A 21816-nucleotide genomic window follows, 5' to 3' on the forward strand; every position below is an offset into this window, starting at 1 on the left:
TGGGGGAGGGGGGAAGAAAGTTAAACTGTCCTTGTTATAATTGTTAACTCTGATCGCTCAAGTAGAAGACGGGCTGATTAAAACTCCAAACGAGCCCCTAGCTCGCTTAAATCTGAGTCCGGAATGATAGAATCAGAGGAGTTTATTCATACCATTAAGCCCCAGAGAACTTAATTGAAAGAAGAGCATAGCCCGGACCTTGACAAGCGGGAGGTCACAGTAATTGCTGCCGGACATATTTAACATTAAGATAATCAGGCCATTAATTACCCTTTGGATCATTAAATCAGCCAGTTGCAAAATGAAATTTCTGCCTCTATTACTCACTTGAGAGACCACAGGGGTGGCTTTTAATTTATCAGTGAGCTTGAGATACAAAGGACCAGGCTTGGGGAGGGAGGAAAGGGGGAGAGAAAGGGGTTTGCTTCAGCAGAGGCAGGAATATCAATCCGCCATGCTTAGTGATCGTGGCAAATTAACTAGGTAAGATAACCTCAGCTTCTAAAGGCAGAAGCTGGGGGTATGTAAATAGATGAGGGCAGACAGGGAGATCAGAGCCTGCACACCACTTAGCAGGATAATAAAGGAAATCATCCTTGATTATCAGTGCTAATTTGGACACTGCCGGTAGCTTGTTATGCGTGTTCTGAGTAGCATTTAATTAATTCAATTGCTTGTTAATGAGGGAAGTGACATGTGGGGAGCAGATGCCACCCAACTGCAGATGGGCTCTGGTCAGCCCATCACAATAAAGTCTTTTTTTTTTTTTTTACCCCTTCTCTCCCTCCCCCCAGAAAATGGGAAAGGTGTCAAGCACGAAACAACATTCAAAAGGGACAAAACACTGACCTCATCAGGCCAGGAACTGTTAAGAAATAATAAGACCTGACAATTTTGGATATATGGGTACTAATGTTCCCTGAGGCTGCATTTGTAATGGTGCATCCTTATGCCAGAAATTTGAGATCGACATGGCTATACTGTGATCTTATGATCAAACTGAACAAACAAAGAAAGGTTGATATGGACTATCTTTACACATTCAGCATAAGCTACAGGGCTCCAGCTGTTCACAGTTTTGATATATTTGCCCTTTATCAATATTTACTGTGGGTATAAATAGGAATGAACTAATATTCTAAGAAAAAGGGAGGACAAACATATTTAACCTATAAATCAGCTTCTGGTTAACCCGAAAGAGCCTTCAGTACAGGGGACCAACAAATCCTATGTAGTGATCATTATCTGTGTATGGTAAGGAGATAGTTTAGACTTTAGCCTGGAGTTTGGGGAAAAAAAAAAAGTCTGTTAAATATACCAAACTGCATAATGTTTTCTCTGAGACCATCTTACTCAGTTCATTTGAGAGTGGGGGTCAAACTAGACTTAATGTTTTAAGGTAAAGGATAATTTCAGAAACTCAACTCCTAATTCAAAAGTTCTCAGACTGAATTAAGAATCTTTTCATATTTCCTTTGAGCTTTGCCAAATAGAAAAAAAACACTATGTAAATGGACTATCTGAGAGGAACTCAAAGAGAATAGACGCTGAGGGCAGCAAACCATGGTGATGACTTTAAAGTCGCACTATATTTCTAGAGTGATAGTAGGAAAAGAGGAAGCACATACAATGTAGGGGATAAAGTAAGCTTTATTTTTTTCCCCACCATCCCCAAGAACTTCAGCTATGACAGGTTTTGTAATCCACACGGAAGGAAAGGCTGCAAATTTTTAAGCAAAAAATTCCTCCTCACTCTTATGTCAGCTGAATGTGAAAAACGGACTGCAGAGTCCAACCCATTTGTACCCAAATTCAGAAGCGTGCGTTAGGCAGTATAACACAAAACCAGACACTCTATGTTGAAGGTTTCTGCTTATCACTGCGTCAGGAAAGCTTATATATTTCAGCTGGTACACAAAGGTAGCTAACAGTATAGAATACCTCCACAAAAGCTTATGCTCCAATATGTCTGTTAGTCTATAAGGTGCCACAGGACTCTTTGCCGCTTTAACAGTATAGTGTTCACTCATTGTACATGCCTCAATTTTGGGGTAAATTTTTAAGTGGGAATAGAGGGTCTGTCAGGGGACTCGCTCTGGTAGTGAAATGGGGAATAAATCATCGGTAGTACCCCACCACACCCAGGAATGCCCAGACTTGCTTTTTCCGATTTGGCCAGGGCCAATTTTGGATAGCCTCTAGTTTGTTTAGTTGGGACTTGACCATGCCCCTTCCTACAATGTAGCCAAGGTATTTAGCCTCAGCTAGCCCTATAGCACACTTGGCTGGGTTGGCTATGAGGCCAGTCCGTCTTAGCGTGTCCAGAACCGCTTCCACCTTTTCCAAGTGGGTTTCCCAGTCGGGGGTGTGAATAATCACATCATCCAGGTATGCCACTGCATAAGTGGTAAGGGGCCATAGGAGCTTGTCCATAAGACGCTGGAAAGTGGCAGGTGCCCCATGCAGTCCAAAAGGAAGAACAGTATATTGAAACAGACCCTCTGGTGTCGAGAATGCTGTCTTTTCTTTTGCATCTTTGGCCAGGGGAATCTGCCAGTACCCCTTTGTTAAATCAAGGGTGGTCAAAAATCGGGCATTGCCCAGGCAGTCAACTAACTCATTGATACGGGGTATGGGGTATGCATCAAATCTGGATATCTCATTCAGCTGGCGAAAGTCATTACAAAACCTAGTGGTGCCATCGGGTTTGGGCACCAACACAATCGGGCTTGACCACTGACTGTGGGACTCTTCGATGATTCCCAACTCCAACATCTTTTTTACCTCTGCCTTGATCTCCTCCCTTTTTGCTGCTGGGACCCGATAGGGCCTTAAAGTTACCTCTGCCCCAGGGTCTATGATAATGTGGTGATATGCTTCGGTGGTCTGACCTGGTTTGGTTGAAAACACGTCCTGGTATCGGTTGATCATCTCAGTTACCTCCTTCTGCTGGTTTGGTGTCAGATCAGTGGATATCCTGATCTGCTCCTGCATGTTATTTCCCTGGATCAGGGTCTCTTGGGCCACTACACACACCTCTCATTGGTGCCAAGGCTTTAAGAGGTTAATGTGATAAATTTGTTCTTGTTTCTGGCATCCTGGCTGCCACACCTTGTAGGTTACTTCCCCCACAGGTTCAACCACCTCATAGAGCCCCTGCCATTGGGCCAAAAGCTTGCTTTCTGCTTTGGGTACCAACACCATCACCCGATCCCCCGGTAGCAACTGTCGGACTTTTGCCTGGCGATTGTAATGGGTTCGCTGGGTCTCCTGCACGTTTTCCAAATGTTCCCATACAATGGGGTGACCTGGGCTATCCGTTCTCGCATCTGCAACACATGGTCAATTTTCAGAGTAGCAGCCGTGTTAGTCTGTATTCGCAAAAAGAAAAGGAGCTGTAGCTTATGAAAGCTTATGCTCAAATAAATTGGTTAGTCTCTAAGGTGTCACTAGTACTCCTTTTCTTTTTACATGGTTAATTACATTGCTCCCCTCATTGGGTTCCTCTTCCCAGATTTGTTTTGCGATATCTAGTATGCCACGGGGGTGACGTCCATATAATAACTCAAAGGGGAAAACCCAGTTGAGGCCTGAGGTACCTCCCGGATTGTGAGCATAAGGTCGGGTAGTAGGGTGTCCCAATCTTTCCCATCCCGACGTACCACTTTCCTTATCATTGCCTTGAGGGTTTGGTTGAACCTTTCTACCAGTCCATTGGTCTGTGGATGATAGACTGAAGTTCTCAGGGTATGGATATGGATCAGCGTACAGAGGTCCTTCATTAGCTTCGACATAAATGGGGTACCTTGGTCTGTTAATATCTTCTTTGGTAGCCCCACTCGGGCAAAGATCCCCACCAACTCTTTAGCTATCATTTTAGAGGCCGTGTTCCGCAGGGGGATGGCTTCTGGGTAGCGAGTAGCATAATCCAGAACAAGTATATATTGGTGGCCCCGGGCTGTCTTCTCCAGGGGTCCCACTAGGTCCATGGCTATTTGCTCGAAGGGGATCTCTATGATGGGAAGGGGTACTAAAGGTACCCTCAAGTAGGGATGGGGACTGTGCAGCTGGCACTCTGGGCAGGATGCACAGTACCTCCGCACTTCTTCATGTACTCCGGGCTAGAAGAATCGTCGCAGGACCCGTGCCAGGCTCTTCTCTACCCCCAAATGCCCCCCAAAAAGATGACTATGGGCAAGACTTAATACAGTATTCTGGTGTTTTTGAGGTACTAGGATCTGCTGTACCTTCTGCCCCTGTACTGGTGCAACCCAGTATAAGAGATTCTTCTTCGTTATGAAGTAGGGTCCTGGTCTCTGGGTTTTCCCTTCCATGGGGACCCCATCTATTTCGGTCACCTCCTTCCTAATGTTGTCGTACCTTGGGTCTTCAGCCTGGTTCCGTCCAAAATTTCCTCTCCTGGGGCTAATCTGCCCGAGATCTAGGGGGCCAGTCTCTGTTGCCTCTACTGGTTCAGAGGCGTTACGGTGTGGGTCAGACTCGGGTGCTTCTCCCTCCTGGGTGGCCTCCTTTTCAGCTGCTTGGGTCTGCCTACCTAAGAGAGTGACCTTCTGGCTTTGGGTCAGTATTCGGTTTCCCAAGGGCTTAGCTGCCCTCCTTTCCCTTTTCGACTTTCTACCCTGTCTGGGAGTGGAGAACAAATCTGGGGATATTTCAGAGAAGACTGGGGGTTGACAATCTACTGTGGATGCCTCACTGCCTTCAGGGTTTCCTCCTTTCTCCAATTCCCCTACCAGGAGTAAGTCTCCAAACCCTGGGAAGTCCCTCCCTATGAGCACCGGGTATGGGAGTTTAGGGACTACACCTGCTGCTACCTCAGTAGCGTTCCCCTGAATGTCAATTTTTACTGGGATGGTGGGGTAATAACCAACTGTCCCACTGGACGCATGTTATCCCCGCACGCTTAGCCCACAGTAGCTGACTACGCTTCACGAGCTTCCCCGAGACAAGCATGATAGCACTCCCCGAATCAACCAGTGCCGTGGTCTCTACCCCATTTAGCTTCACTGGTCTGGTGTACATATGTGGGGTTAGTGAGACCCCCACAAGGTGGATTAGGGAGCATGGGTCTGCCTAGTTCCCCAGGTTACACTGCATAGGCTCCTCAGCATTGGGACACTGTGCAGCTATGTGTCCCCACTCCCCACAGGCATAACATCCATATGGAGCCCTAGGCGTTCCCCAGTCTCTTGGTTTGGGCAGTCTAACATCATGATCCTCTTCCCCCTCAGTGTTCCGACTCTTTGTGGCTTCTGGTGGGCCTTCAGCCCCTCTCTCTTTTTCCACCTGGGTTCTCCTGGTGGCCCAGTCACCCAAGCTCTAGGGCTTGGTGCTGCTAGTTTAACCTGGGGTGCTTCTTCCTTAACTGGTCGGGGCAACTCCCTCGCCGTCCTTTGTCTTTCTACCAGTGCGACAACCTCGTCATAGGTGGAGGGTTAGTTCTGGCTTACCCAGGCACGAAGGTCTGGCGGTAGTCCTCTCATGTACCCGTCGATGACCAGAACCTCTAGTATCTCCTCCAGACTCCAGGACTCAGTTCGCAACCACTTTCGTGTGAGATGGATGAGGTCAAACAATTGGGACCGCGGGGTTTTGTTTTCCTGGTATCTCCACTCGTGATACCGCTGGGCCCGCACTGCGGTCGTTACCCCAGATCTGGCCAGGATCTCTGCTTTCATCTGGGGGTAGTCTGCTGCAGCTTCTTCAGGCAGATCATAAAAGGCCTTCTGGGCCTCCCCAAACAGGAATGGGGCGAGGATGCCAGACCACTGCCGTAGGGCTGTCTTCTCAAAGGCCAGGAGATATGTCTCTATGTCATCCTCCCCTGACATTTTCTGCAGCCAATTGCTGGCCCGTATGATCTGTGTCCCATCATGGTCGTGGTTCATCTCTGTAAGGGCTCCATAAGAGCTACAGTGGCTCCTGTAACCGTTGCGTGACAGCTACAACCCCCAGGCTACTTCCCCATGGCCTCCTCCCAACACCTTCTTTATTCTCACCACAGGACCTTCCTTCTGATGTCTGATAATGCTTGTACTTCTCAGTCTTCCAGTAGTACGCCTTCTCACTCTCAGCTTCTTGCGCCTCTTGCTCCCAGCTCCTCGCACGCACCACAAACTGAAGTGAGCTCCTTTTTAAAACCCAGGTGCCCTGATTAGCCTGCCTTAATTGATTCTAGCAGCTTCTTGATTGACTGCAGGTGTTCTAATCAGCCTGTCTGCCTTAATTGTTCCCAGAAAGTTCCTGATTGTTCTGGAACCTTCCGTTACTTTACCCAGGGAAAAGGGACCTACTTAACCTGGGGCTAATATATCTGCCTTCTATCCCTCTCCTGTAGCCATCTGGCCCGGTCACTATATATTTATGGGCTGTCAAGTGATTAAAAGAATTAAACACTATTAATCGCACTGTTAAACAATGATAGAATACCATTTATTTAAATATTTTTGGATGTTTTCTACATTTTCAAATATATTGATTTCAATTACAACACAGAATACAAAGTGTACAGTGCTCACTTTATATTTATCTTTATTACAAATATTTGCACTGTAAAAAATGAAAGAAATAATATTTTTCAATTCACGTGGTACATGTAAAGTTGTGCAATCTCTATGATGAAAGTTGAACTTACAAATGTAGAATTATGTACAAAAAATAACTGCATTTAAAAAATAAAACAATGTAAAACTTTAGAGCCTACAAGTCCACTCAGTCCTACTTCTTGTTCAGCCAATCGCTTAGAAAAACAAGTTTGTTTACATTTTCAGGAGATAATGCTGCCTGCTTCTTGTTCACAATGTCACCTGAAAGTGAGAACAGGTGTTTGCATGGCACTGTTGCGCCAGAGTCGCAAGATATTTACGTGCCAGATGCGCTAAAGATTAATTTGTCCCATCACGCTTCCAGAGGACCACTCCAGAGGACAGCCATCCATAATGATGACGGGTTCTGCATGATAACAATCTAAAGCAGTGTGGACCGATACCACCAGCAGAAGGTTGATTTTCTTTTTGGTGGTTCGGGTACTGTAGTTTCTGCATCAGAGTGTTGGTCTTTTAAGATTTCTGAAAGCATGCTCCACACCTCGTCCCTCTCAGATTTTGGAAGGCACTTCAGATTCTTAAACCTTGGGTTGAGTGCTGTAGCTATCTTTAGAAATCTCACATTGGTACCTTCTTTGAATTTTGTCAAATCTGCAGTGAAAGTGTTCTTAAAAAGAACATGTGCAGATTCATCATCTGAGGCTGCTGTAACATGAAATATATGGCAGAATGCAGGTAAAACAGAACCGGAGACATACAATTCGCCCCCAAGGAGTTCTGTCACAAATTTAATTAATGCATTATTTTCTTAATGAGTGTCATCAGTATGGAAGCATGTCTTCTGGAATGAAGCATGAAGGGCATACAAATATTTAGCATATCTGGCACGTAAATACCTTGCAATGCCGGCTACAAAAGTCCCATGCGAACGCCTGTTCTTATTTACAATGTCACCAGAAAGTGAGAATTGGACAGCGTTATCGCCCGTAAATGTAAAGAAACTTGTTTGTCTGAGTGACTGGCTGAACAAGAAGTAGGACTGAGTGGACTTGTAGGCTCTAAAGTTTTGCATTGGTTTGTTTTTGAGTGCAGTTATGTAACCAAAAACTCTATATTTGTAAGTTGCATTTTCATGATAAAGAGACTGCACTACAGTACTTGTATGAGGTGAACTGAAAAATACTGTTTCTTTTATCATTTTTATAGTACAAATATTTTTAACCAAAAATAATAATAAAGAGAACAGTGTACACTTTGTATTCTGTGTTGTAATTGAAATAAAAATATTTGAAAATGTAGAAAACATCCAAAATATTAATAAATTTCAATTGGTATTCTATTGTTTAACAGTGCAATTAAAAGTGCGATTAATTGCGATTATTTTTTTGAGTTAATCGCATGAGTTAACTGCAATTAATCAACAGCCCTAATATATATATATATTATATATACACACACAAGAAAAGGTCCACAAAATAATCCACTATTCTGATGTAACTTCAAAACAATACTGACAAAGGCGCATACAAACATTATGCATAAGATCCTTTAATGATGATTCCAAAGACCGACTTCCATCTCTTACCTCCAACAATATCTTCACATTCCTTTATCAAGTAAATTCTGTCCACCTGCCCACTGCTACTATCCACAAACCACTTCAGGATTACACCATTCAAAATCAATTTTTTAAGTGTGTGCTTAAATAGTATCAATAGCAATTAGAGGGGAAAATCCTGATTTCACCCTCAGATCCGGTTAATTGTTGCAATATTGATCTACTCTAATTTGACTTCTCACTGCAAATTAAACCCACATTACTGAGGGAAGGATTGAGGGCAAATCACCCCCCAAGACAATAAATTTAATATTGAATACACTTGGAAAAAATGGAAGTTGTTGCAGGATCCATACCAAAAAGATTTTTTTTCTTCCTGGGAGTAATTAAAAGATGCTTTTCTTGACTAATGATCTCCCTGTTTAGAAATGGGAAGTCGATACTCCTTCAGCAGCAGTCTGCTTCAATTTGTCACAATGCTCCAGAAGTTTGAACGGCAGTTCTCAGGGCTGCTGATAATTGCTGGAACCAATTACAAGCTTTCTAAAGCTGACCTAATCAGGGGCCCATGGACAACAATCAGAAGGCCAGCTGTTCACATTTTATTTCTAGTTTCACAAATTCTACCATACTGTTCCCCCCGCATTAACAAAGTTTCCATGTTTACTAGTTACACACATTTCTTTCTTTCCTCATCATTTTCATACAACTATCCTCAACCCAAATTTCAGCTTGTATAGACTGTGGCTGCTTATTTACTCAGGAGTGCTTCCTTTAGGGAGCACTTTACACCCGTGTTCCCATAGCCTGCACTGGCTTCCAATTTGTTTCTTGGTGCAATCCAAGGTGTTGGTTTTGACATATAGCCTCTAAATGGTCTGGGGTCCTTGTTATCTCACAGACTGTCTCTGACCCCTCATGTGACACGAAGATCAGCAGAGGTGTTTGAGCTAACAGCCCCTGGTATAAAGCAAGACTGCCAGCGGCAGGACATTTTCAGTGAAGAATCTTCAGTGGTGGAACTTATGTGGCCCAGTCTGATAGAGTCTCCATTTGTTGATCTTCGGAACATGCTGGAAAGCCTGTCTGGTTTCTAAGTCTTCCTCAAAGAGAGGTTTGAGTGGGCTGAGAAGGAAGAATTTCATTTAGGAGGTTTTTGGTATTGATACTGGTTCAACTCAATTTTGCATGTGCATCTAAAACACATGTTGTACATGCAGCTAGAGTCCTGGATAGGCACACTTAAATAAAATGTATAAAACAAAATGTTTGGGAGATGACAGTTGTGCCCCTTCCCACTTTCTGGGAAATGGCTTTTCACATATTCTGTGTTTTACTGCTGACCTGCTTACAATTCCATCCTAAAGGACCTGCATATCTCACCCCCTTACACTCTTTCCAGAGAGGACAAATGCATGGGACTCCATTTGTGGCCAGTCAATGATGCTTCCTAACACTGTGGAAGGACTGCTCTTGAAATGATGTCCAGCACTTTCAGCGTCTCCTGGTCCTGTGTGAAAGAGACTGGAGAGAATGTCTTTACTACAGTACTTCCTAAAGCTTCACCTCAATGCTGCCTTGAGCACCCTTACATGATGTACTCTATTTGTGGACCAGAATCAATCATTCTCCCTCCTCCCCCACCCCAAGCCTGCAGGCAGCCACTGGTAGCTTCACATCAGACAAACTATACTATGAAATGGTGAAACCCACGTAGCTCTGTTTTCCTTAACAAATGCATCTTAAAATCAACCTTTCCTTGCATCATATCTTCTGTAAGTAGTAGTATTTTGGGAACCATGCCTGTCAGAGAGAGACAGAGTTTGTGTTTAATTTCTCTTATTTAGCCTTTTTTTTTTTGGAGGGGGGGGGCAATCTCATAGACTTTAAGGTCAGAAGAGACCATTGTGATCATCTCTTGCAGAATGTTTAACCCACCCTTTCAAAGTGAAAAGACAGGGCATCTGTGGACGTGGGGAGCAAAGAAAGCTTTTGGTGGGGCTACAGAGGTTCAAACAGGAGAATTTTAGCAGCTGGGAGGAAAGAGAAGGATGTCCAACTCCTCCATATTCTATATGGGTTCTTATACTGCCCTCATCACCACAATATCTGAGAACCTTGCAGAAGTGCATTAAGTGACATGAGTGACACAACATACATGACTGACATCTGTCATGTTTGTTCTCCCATCCCCTCAGCAGAGGGAGAAGTGTGTGCGGCAACATTTAAAAAAAAAGTGAAATATTTATATATATATGCACACACAGAGCTATATGTTTATGTTAGAGCAGGAGTTCTCAAACTTCATTGCATCGCGATCCCCTTCTGACAAAAAAAAAAGTACTATATGACCCCAGAAGGAAGGGGACTGAAGTCTGAGCCTGCTCTAGCCACACTGCCCCAGGTGGGAAGGCCAAAACCCAAGGGCATCAGCCCAAGGCTGGTGGGAGGGCTGAAAACTGAGCCCCGACATCCAGGGCTGAAGCTGTCGGGCTTGGGCTCGGGCTTCAGCCCCAAGCCCCAATAAGTCTAACGCTAGCCCTGGCGACCCCATTAAAATGGGGTCGTAATCTACTTTGGGGTCCCAACCTACAGTTTAAGAACTGCTGTGTTAGAGAAAGCCAAAGGCAAAAGAAGAGTGCCTTACATTCAGAGCAGAAGGTGATGAGGTTTGTATTCATCCTTCAGTTGTTGCCTGATTTTATGGGAGATTAATAGATAATATTGGTTATAGGCTCGCCATTAATCTGATCAGAAGATAATAAGGTTCCTGTCCCAGAATCAGGCTACACAGAATTTTCCAGGACTCTCAGGATGTCTGACAAGAAAACTCTCACTGAGAACAAAATGCAGCCTTAAGCTTTTTATTGAAATAAATGGAATAGTAATTTAATAGTAATCAAATAATAATCGAATAATCCATCAATTATAAAAGCAGTAATATTGTTGTAGCAGGATATGTGGTATTATATACTATAAAGGTTTCTTGATTAATATACTCACACCCTTCCTTGATAACCTGGTGATAGGAGACAAAAGACCAGCCTTGCCTCTGGCATGCCAAGAGAGCTCGATGGTTCAGGTTTCTCAAGTCTTGAGTGGGAGGTGAAGAACTTAGAAGAAGCTACAGCTAAAAGCTGCTGAAAGACTGTAGAAGCTAACTTAAAGCTTACTTAAAACTATCCATTAAGAACTAACAAGGATGAACTACCAATGAACAAGCTGAACCTACCCAACATGGTGGGTTGCCTCTTTTATAGGGCCTGATCCCTAAGTGCCCTCTTCCCTAAATGCCCTCCTCAAAACTTAATTTCCTCCCTATGAAAACGTTAGGGTTCCCTTACTCTATAGGCTGACATGATCGTGAGTATTAATGACATATTCATAACTATTAGTGACCATTAAGTCATCCTCACCTCTGCTATTTCTGTCCTAACTGGTTGTTTCCATGTCCTTTGTGCTGTACCTGTAAAGTCTGAAAAAGGCCATGAACTTGGGTGGCCTTACCTACCAACTAGCTCTAAACATGCCCATTTATCTATGTTAAAGGTCACAAACATATATACTGTATGCTTTAGCTCATCATCACCCATTTAGGGTAAAGGTCTCAAACATAAGTATGTTCACTTGCCTTAGCTTAACATACAGGATGTTGCCTGTAGGTTCCTTGAGTTACAGCTAACATACTCTAATACAACCATCCAAAATACTCTAATACAAATTGATAAACCCATTCTAATAACAAACAACAAACCTATAATATAACAAATGATTAAACTCATAAGAAAAGATATATAAGCAAGCAAGCAGGATAGCCTTATAGGCTACACATTGCTGTGTGAGTTAGTTCCACAGTCGTGGGCTGGCATCTCTAGAACAGATGAGCTTTACAAGTATGTAGAATGTTCCATTGTGTTAGAGGAATGAAGTTTTCAGCCACGGTCCTCATCCCTTACCTCTCCCCAGCCAATCTACTCCCACCTGTTTTCTAAATGAAACCCAGGACAGTTTACCGTGAAGGGTGGACTGGGAGAAAACACTACTTATCCCTCTGACTCTTTTCTACTGTTTGTTCCCAGTGCTATCCTCTCTTCCTGCATTTCCTAGCATGTGTCTGCAGGCCCTGCTCAGAGGCTAGAGGGGTATGTGGCAAGCAAGAGGGAGTGTGGGTCAGTGGGCGAGGTGAGTGGTGTGGGAAATATGAGAAATTAAGCAGGCCTGTGGGAGAGAGAGGGAGCGAGTGGGATGGGGGAGTGGAGATACTGGTGGGGCCATGAAAGATGAGTGACCATGTTGGGGGTGGAGGACGAATGGGTAAGTGCAGGAGGATGGGAAAGAAGGGAGGCACTAGTGATTCTCTACCCCCTCTGCCCTATGGAGCTTCTATGGCTCACTAGGATGGGGAGCCACTAAGCTGTGAGTGTATGAGCTGCTGGCTCCTCATGTGCCAGCCTGCAGATCTCAGGTTCTGGATGGCCTCTGAGCTGTGTGAAGGACCAGTAAGCCTTAGCGTGTGGAGGGGAACTCATGCTATGGCTCAGAGCAGACTGACTTCCCTCCTGCTAGTGGTTTCTCCTTCTGCTTTCAGCCTCCAAACCCCATGATAAAGTCACCCAGCCACTATAACTCATAACATCCAGCTCTCCATCCAGCTCACCCACTTTCCTGCTTACCCCATCCAACCCCATAACCTATCTCATGTCCCACAACAGCACTTTTTCCTCAAGACTCCACGTCCATAGTAGAGTGTCTGGCTGTTGGCTTTCTTTTGTGAAACTCAACTCAGGAGTAACACAACTACTAGGTGAATAATTTGTTATATTTAAAATTCTAGTGTCTAACTTACGTCCAAGAGGTGGTGAGTAAAACTGTGAAACCAAGTATGATTACGATTATTTTACACCAGATGAACCCAATTAAATGTCACAGAACAGCGTTAAACTTCAAACTAGGAGGATTTTAAAATGTTTCTTGTGCAAAAGTTAATAAATATTTTACTAAAGGCCATCACAAATGCAATTGTCCCATGATGAGTTATTGTTCCAAATTTTGAGAAAAAAACCCATTCATTAACATGTGTAACAGAGGGAAGTTAATAGAGGGAAGGGTAATTAAGTTACTGACAAATATAAAAACAGCTGGAAACTACACTACAAAATACATACAGGAAGGAATTGTGAAGATGCAGGGACAGTTTAAAATAAATTCTAAGTACGGAATATAAAGAGAAAATGCAACCACTCAGCCAAGCCTTAATTCAAACATTGTCAGAGAACTGAATTATTTGATTTCAACACTAGTATTCTCTTTCCATTGAGATCTTTTTTGTGGCATGGGTTTACCAAGACAATTTCTTTCATTTATTATATCCAGCCTTGCAGAAATCTTTAAAAATATTGTGAATTGAAATATTGAGAGTGAAGCCTATCTTTAATATTTGGAATCAATAAATCTTTCCAATGCCTCATTATTAAAGAGCTATAGTCAAACAAAACAGTGTCTTCAGATGAAGTCTAAAGTTATTAGATAATGCTGCTGATTTAATAACAATATTTTAAGTTAGATCTAGTTTAATTTGTGAAATTCTTAATTTATTTGATCTGTGTTACAAATATATGCACACATATACAGGTTCTATGCATATGAACTCCATGTGTATATCTGAGTATGCACATATTTAGATGGACAGTTGTGTATATAAATAGCCAGATTAATACACTGCCTTCATTCTCTAAGATGAACCAAAGGTGGCACCACAAATTCATTTTTCAGTGCAAACGAAATAATGCAGTAAGATATGGTTAACTTTATTACAGTCAACAGGACAAATCTATTTATCTTCTGTAGAAGGAGGCACAGGTATAGATTCAGTTATCCTTTCAGTAAATCTGGTATTGGGTACAATAAACCCCAGAAATGAAGCATATGCATTTAAAATAAAAGGAAAAGTACCCTTCTGTTGTATTCTCTTACCTCCAGGAGGCAAACACTGACATCAAGTGCTAAACCTCCATCAGAATATCTGACACCTGGGGACTAAACGGTGCTCAGATGCAGTCAGTGCGACATGCTAGCCCCCTGGAGTGTGGCACTGTGACAACTGCAACACACGCACTTCTGAAGGCAACTTAAAAGGTTGGACTAGCTGGGCAAGGTAGTCCAGGCTCCTCCTCATGTCTGAAACCTGCTCTACTGATATAGAGACTGCCAGCGGTCACATTGCTTTCGCCAAGCAAGTATTTCTTAATTGTTCAGTGTGATTAACAGCTCTTACATTTAACACCCATCACTGTTAACTTTTCTTTCTGAACCATTTAAACTTTTTTCTAACCCATTTGACACTGATAATATGGATGCAATACAAAACAACCTTAGTTTTCTTTTAGCATAACAAACCATAGTGAGAGGATCTTCTGTATGCTGACCTAAGATTTGTAGATAAAATATTGTATTAGTTATGGAAAAACATACACTTACCCAATAGACCGACTCCTTTACATACATAAGGAAATTAAGCAGCCTCATTTGGAACAGAACTCTCAAAACAATAAGAGCAATAACGTTATAGCCCCAAGAATTCACAGTTAGGTGTAAAAGAAGACAGCAGTTTGCTGGGTTAGCTTACGATTATGGAAAGCACATTGCTAATTACAGTAAAGTATCCAGAGGTCAGATTTACTGGTTTATCAAAAGCTAAACACACAATACAGTCTAATGAAAATGATGGAACAAAAGTTTGGGAGGCTTAAATTTCCCACCGTTTGAAAGACTTCGAAACTGCTGAGGCAAGTACAAAAGTTACCAAGCTCACTCAATTTTTGGCACTTTTTGGTCAGACTTCACATTTACCTGACATATGCTAAAATGGTGCCTGAAATTTGGCTCCTAGAAGTCCATAAGTAGTAAAAAGTGCTAAGACCCAGCAGGCTCCCCTTGAAGCAAATAGTTTTGAAAATCAGGACATAGATTTAGATGCCTAAATATGTATTTATGTGCCTAGTTTTAGATACTCATTTTTTAAAATTTTAGTCACAGTTTTGATATATGGATGCTTTGTACACAAAAGGGATCAAAATAGCCTACCTTGTGGAGTCTGAAGACGGTTTCATACGTCCCTGGCTACTCTCCTCCCAGACACTGTTTGCTAACTCGTTCCCAATGGATGACATCACCTTGATGAGTTCTATAGGCCAATCATCCAGGTCAAGTGACCGTACACGTGACAAGTGCGTGCCAAGGTTCCGGTGTATACCTGAGCATTCGATACACATGAGGGCTCCCAGATTCAGACTGGCCCAGTCAGGGTCTACAGGAAGATAGACACAAACAATCACTAAAAAAAACAAAACAAAATTCCTTGTGACATATTCAAACCTCTCTCAGACCTGAAGAACTTATGAATAATGATTTTGGCTGGGGAAGCTAGAGGAGTAATATTCAGGTCTCTTGGTCTCACAGCACTGTTAGGAAGCCTGACAGGAAGTGGAGGCAAAAGTTTGGTCCCTAGGTCTAGCCCTCTCAATGTGACATTCCTCCTACAGACCCTAAATGAGTTGACAAGAAGTAGTGGTGGGCTCAAAGGAAGGCGCATGCAACACTCCAACAGACAAAGGGAACCTGTAATTCTAAAGAGAAAAGAAGCAATAGGGAAGATAAAAAGATGGTAGCAGGTAGCCCAGATGAAGTGGTAGAAAAAGCCACTCCTTGGGTATCTGGAACGACTTGTAGACAATTACTACAAAAGAAAAAGTTACTTGATACAATGTTGCTGTTGCTAACTATATCAACTCCCTTAATAACCATTTATATCATCACCTACTTATGACTTATACATCTAACATGCTGTGGGGTATGGTTCATCTTTAAGATCAGGGAGATAAGTACTAAGATGAAAATGTGCAATTTTTTTTTAAGTGTACTAGGAAGAACAATTCTACAGAAAAAAAATTACCGCCCAAAAGACAAGGCTATGAGAAACCTGGCAAAAGCCAAGTAATTCGAAGTCATTTCTCAAGATGTTTCATTTTTGTCACCATGCTATGTTATTTAAATGCAAGTTGTCTGAACCTCTCTTGAACAAACATTAATTTTAACACATGCAATGAAACACTTCCGAGGGAGGATTTTTGGAGGTGCTTTTCTTGATGTCAGATCTTGTCTACCTTTCTTTTCCTGGGAGACACTATGGAGCTCTGAAGAGCTAGTATATCATGATATCAAGCAGGAAAAACCTGGTTCATAGGGCAGGAGATTTTTATTCACACTGTAAATTTTAAACACTGGTCAGAAAATGGGATTTCCTCACTGGTGTAAGAAATTTCCATTTCAATAAGAATGATTTTTTCCTGAATTTTCTGCAACAGAAATTGAACATTTTTCTGCAACTGAAAGCTGCCAAAACCTGAAAATATTTTCTGGTTTTCTGCCAAAAAATTTGGGTTTTGGACAAAAATTCAAATATTTTCAAGGAAGGCAGACACTTTCCATAAATTTTTTTGTTTAATTGAAAACCCAATTTTCCCTCGAAAACTGTTGATGGAAATGTTTTGAACAGCCCTAATAAAGAATTTTTAAAAAAATTAAGTTCAAACAGAAGAACAGAATTATTTGTTAAAGCTTCATTGTCACTCCTAGTCCTTTGATTAAGTGTTGAGAAAGCTCAGTACAAATCTTAGATTTCCAATGAGTCCTGTGAAAATAAGGAAGACAAGACTTGCTATTCCTTTCATGCATTCTTTGTACATCATACAGGATCTACAAAAGGGACAAATTATTTTCCCTCCCTCACCCTCCATTCATCTTTAATAGATAATTTTCATGTCTCAAACAGTACATAGGGGGACTTGTGTAGTATTGAAAGCTAGCTGAAAAGATTAAAAGAAAGTAATTGTTTAAGGTCTAAATTAGTAAGAGAATGTGTGTTAAATTACAATTTTCAAACGATTGCAACTTGGAATAAAATCTCTTTCACTGACCTGCCAAAGCCCGAGTTCAGGGTTCTGTGTTTCTCCGCCAACACTGATGATATTGCTAACAACCAAAGGGGAAACTGCAGGTCCATACTCTATTTTAGGTCTTGTGATACTCAGAAGTGAGGATATATAAAGTTTCTTTTCTGACTACATGAGCAAGCAGAGTGGGAATGTGGATCTATATAGGCAATTATCTCAAAGAACCAAAGTTCTTCAGACATATCTGCACCGAAAGATTATCAAGTAGTAATAAATTATAAAGGAGGTGGTTCTGAGGAGTATTTGTTAAATAAAAATGGCAAGACAGCTCTTCTGTACTGGGCATCATATCAAATAACCAGATTAAGTGAACAAAGGTGCAAAAAAACTGAACAGAACTCCAAATATCAGCATTATATATTTCTGTGACAGTCATATGTCAAGTATGCGGTAAAATTTGCTTGAGACCTAACAGAATATGGCTCAGCATCCTCAAGTTTGGAGTTAAGGCCATAGCAAGATTTAATACACAGTCTCACTCATTTAGAGACTCTCTCTGAGTACAAAAAAAAAAAAGGAGTACTAGTGGCACCTTAAAGACTAACCAATTTATTTGAGCATAAGCTTTCGTGAGCTACAGCTCACTTCATCGGATGCTGTAGCTCACGAAAGCTTATGCTCAAATAAATTGGTTAGTCTCTAAGGTGCCACAAGTCTTCCTTTTCTTTTTGCGAATACAGACTAACACGGCTGCTACTGTGAAACCGCTCTGAGTACAGGTGGACTTCCCTTAGATCTATCCCCACAAGCCACAGACTGTATCCAAGTTGGGCAAATATGTTTGTTCTACAAATGCACTCTCTTTCCTCATCTACACCATGTAATCTAGCCTCCCAGGGTAGTATGTCAGACTTATGAAAAACTATTAGCATGTTTATAGAGTGTTGTAAATGAACATATGAAACCATCATAAGCCTTGATTCAGCAAAGTACTTAAGCATGTGCTTAACCCTCAATGAAGTAAATGGGATTTAAGCACATATATAAGTGCTTTGCTGAATCAGGGCCTTAGTGAAGAATTTACAGTATTTTCTTATGAAACACTGAGAACCAGTCCTCAGGTCTTGTATCTCTCAGACTCTTCTTTGCAGAAGTGATTGCCTCTAAAAATGTCTCCAGGGTCTGGTGGAAAGGAGAACATTCTGCAAGAAACTCAAAAGGTGGCTTCAGCAGATTTATTTGCACAAAAATTACGTTAAGGAAATATTTAGCTTAGTCTTCTCAGAGACTTTTAATAATTGCACATGCCAAGACTAAAGATCTCTGTGTTGGATCCCTGATGGCAGGATGACAGGAGACTTAGACTGTCTTTGAGCATTGTTAAATTCACCTTCCCTATCCTTTGCTGAAGAAGTATTCATAAGAAATATTTATGAAGAATCTACTTCCACGGACAATGGTAGTAATATCAAAGTAGCATACCAAATTCTAATACAATCAAGAAGTCACTAGAAATCTTTTCAGGACGGTATCCTGAGTTTCAATAGCTAGAAAATATGGCCAGATATGAAGATTACAGATCTTAAGTGAGTAGATATGGACAGACTTAAGAATGAGATGGCTGAGATCCTTGGAAATGACCCCAAGAAAACCAAGGCTGTTGACCTCAGTTCCAACAAGAAAACAAAGAAAGAAACAGGAGTGAATTAAACAATCAATCCATTCCCACAAAGTTTTGCAAGCTTGAAACAAATGGTTTGATTTTTTTCATTCTATGAAAAAAAAGCAATAGTGTTCTTGTTGACCTTTGTTTCAATGTACTCTTCTGAATAATTGTTCTCAAATGAATTTAAAGGCAGACATCAGGAACTGATTGGTGAACGGTATGGAGTTCATCATGTGTGATGCTGTAAAATAAAAGTAAGAGCATAGAGAAGCTCTATTCTGAAATTTAACAAAGCAGAAGTGCCACTGACCTTTGCACCTCCAGCATGCCACATGAAAGTGAGTATTTCCCTTGTAATTTCATGTCATGCGTTGCAAAAAAGGTTCATCACTGATACAGAGTTAAAAACATATCTATCAAGTAGAGCTTGATAACTGACAATACACTTGCTGTCTTTTTCAGAAGGTGCAAATCAAAAGGACTTTTTGGACCAAACATGCTTCACTCCCTGTTGATACCGCCAATAATCCTGGGGTTAGAGTATTGTAAAAATACTCAAAACCATTTGTATGGACATGATTGGTTCTCTTCCCCTTTTTGGATACAGCAAGACAATGCTAGAATGAGCCAAAGATCTCTAACTGTTCAAGCAGAGCTGTATTTATTGGACGAGCCATTCTTCCCTTTCGTTTTTTCTCCATTATGTCAAAGAGCAAATATGACCTCTGCAGAACTATTGGTATTTCCAGATTAAAAGCTTCAGCACCCGTATAAGAAGTTCTGAAAACTTTTGAAATTCACAAGAGATAATGGTGATACAAATACTTCTGCATCAAGTTGAAGGAGATGCTCAGAGTCATTATCCCTGCCAAGAAGTTCCTCCTTCTCTTCACCTGGAAGAGAACCACTATCAGATTGGTCATCATCTAAAAAAATGGCATTAATACCAAGGTGTTAACTGTCCCAGCTCCTTTGGATGAGATGATTTGCGCTGTGCTGAACTGCTACCACATCCATTCTTCTTCTTTTTTCTTCATTATGATCTTGGAGACTCTAAGCTCACTGGACCCCTGGCTCTCGGGAGCTTCTCTGAAGGCGTTGGACGGGACTCAGATCTATCCTTTGATCTCCCCTTAGGCCTCTTCATGGAAAGAGCCAAAGCACTTTGAGGCACAGACTCAGCTGGGTTTTCCTCAGCAACACTACTTGTCTTATGTGGCTCCTCAAGAAGGAAGTCAAAGCAGGGATTCCAATTCCTTTAATACCCTCTGGGATAAGGCAACACAAGCTGTGCACTGCCACAGCAGTGTCCTTCTGAGACACAGCAAGTACTCTGGTCTGGCAATGACATCTGAGTCATGCAAAAGGTGCAGTGTTTGTGGCCAGCCTTCTGCCCTGGGACAACTAGTCCACCACTCTGTGCTGACATGGGAACAGAATAGAAGGTGTCAAATATAAAGGGAAGGGTAAACACCTTTAAAATCCCTCCTGGCCAGAGGAAAAATCCTTTCACCTGTAAAGGGTTAAGAAGCTAAAGGTAACCTCGCTGGCACTGGACCAAAATAACCAATGAGGAGACAAGATACTTTCAAAAGCTGGGAGGAGGGAGAAAAACAAAGGGTCTGTGTCTGTCTGTGTGATGCTTTTGCCGGGGACAGAACAGGAATGGAGTCTTAGAACTTAGTAAGTAATCTAGCTAGATATGCGTTAGATTATGATTTCTTTAAATGGCTGAGAAAATAATAGAATGAATATTCCTGTCTGTGTGTCTTTTTTGTAACTGAATTTCTTTTTACCAAGACCTTCCCCAGGAAGTGGGGTGCAAGGCTTGGGAGGATTTTGGGGGGAAAGATGTTTCCAAACAACGTTTTCCCAATAAACCCAGATAAACGTTTGGTGGTGGCAGTGGAAGTCCAAGGGCAAAGGGTAAAATAGTTTGTACCTTGGGGAAGTTTTAACCTAAGCTGGTAAAAGTAAGCTTGGGGGGTTTTCATGCAGGTCCCCACAGTACACATCTGTACTGGGGAAGGTTTTGTAAAAATCCTCACCAATTTGCATAGTTGACCACAGACCCAAACCCTTGGATCTTAGAACAATGAAAAAAGCATTCAGTTCTTGAAAAGAAACATTTTAATAGAAGAAACAGTAAAAAGGATCACCTCTGTAAAATCAGGATTGTAAATACCTTACAGGGTAATTAGATTCAAAATATAGAGAATCCCTCTAGGCAAAACCTTCAGTTACAAAAAAGACATACAGACAGGAATATTCATTCTATTCAGCACAGCTTATTTTCTCAGCCATTTAAAGAAATCATAATCTAACGCATATCTAGCTAGATTACTTACTAAATTCTAAGACTCCATTCCTGTTCTGTCCCCGGCAAAAGCATCACACAGACAGACACAGACCCTTTGTTTTTCTCCCTCCTCCCAGCTTTTGAAAGTATCTTGTCTCCTCATTGGTCATTTTGGTCCGGTGCCAGCGAGGCTACCTTTAGCTTCTTAACCCTTTACAGGTGAAAGGATTTTTCCTCTGGCCAGGAGGGATTTTAAAGGTGTTTACCCTTCCCTTTATATTTATGACAGAAGGGCGCTGATAAAACCTAAGTCCAAAGCTGCTAAAGAGCCAGGCTGATGGAACCAAGCAATGACTATTCTTAACCAATAAAACAACACAAAAGTAGTAACACCAATAGAACCTACATCACTAAAACGAGCTGCTAACAAGGTAACTGATGAGAACATTGAAAAAACAGGATGAATGAGGATTCTGATCATGAAGCTGTTGATGGTAGTTGAAAGGAATTGAAGGCTGGTTGCGGGATGCAATCTCTTATGTATCCCATTGCTTCTGAATATTTGGATTTGTGAGGGTGCAGACTTGGCCTGTAATGGCCATTGCTTTCCAAAGTGTTCTGAGCTCTAATGTTTGGAGTGCATACATGCAGAAGTGGGAACCTACAAAAGCAAGGCTTGAAGAAAGAGACCGTGGCAGGCCCAGGAAGGCAAAATGCTGTTTAAAAGATGCTCTCTCAGAATGCATGCTTGAAGAATACCTTTTCAAAATAAAAGC

The 21816-nt window shown here is 41.8% G+C and overlaps 1 protein-coding gene across 8 annotated transcripts in view; it reads right to left on the bottom strand.

Annotated features, from left to right (window-relative positions):
- The window catches only part of AGAP1 (ArfGAP with GTPase domain, ankyrin repeat and PH domain 1), a 694100-nt gene that overhangs the window by 49624 nt on the left and 622660 nt on the right, over positions 1 to 21816 (bottom strand). For all 8 annotated transcript variants that reach the window (XM_073306802.1, XM_073306800.1, XM_073306804.1 and 5 more), the window contains one exon: positions 15208 to 15430. In XM_073306802.1, the coding sequence (XP_073162903.1) occupies positions 15208 to 15430 (223 nt within the window). The remainder of the gene's footprint in view (positions 1 to 15207; positions 15431 to 21816) is intronic.

Source organism: Lepidochelys kempii, chromosome 11 (assembly GCF_965140265.1).
Source record: "Lepidochelys kempii isolate rLepKem1 chromosome 11, rLepKem1.hap2, whole genome shotgun sequence".
In the NCBI taxonomy this organism is placed as follows: domain Eukaryota; kingdom Metazoa; phylum Chordata; order Testudines; family Cheloniidae; genus Lepidochelys; species Lepidochelys kempii.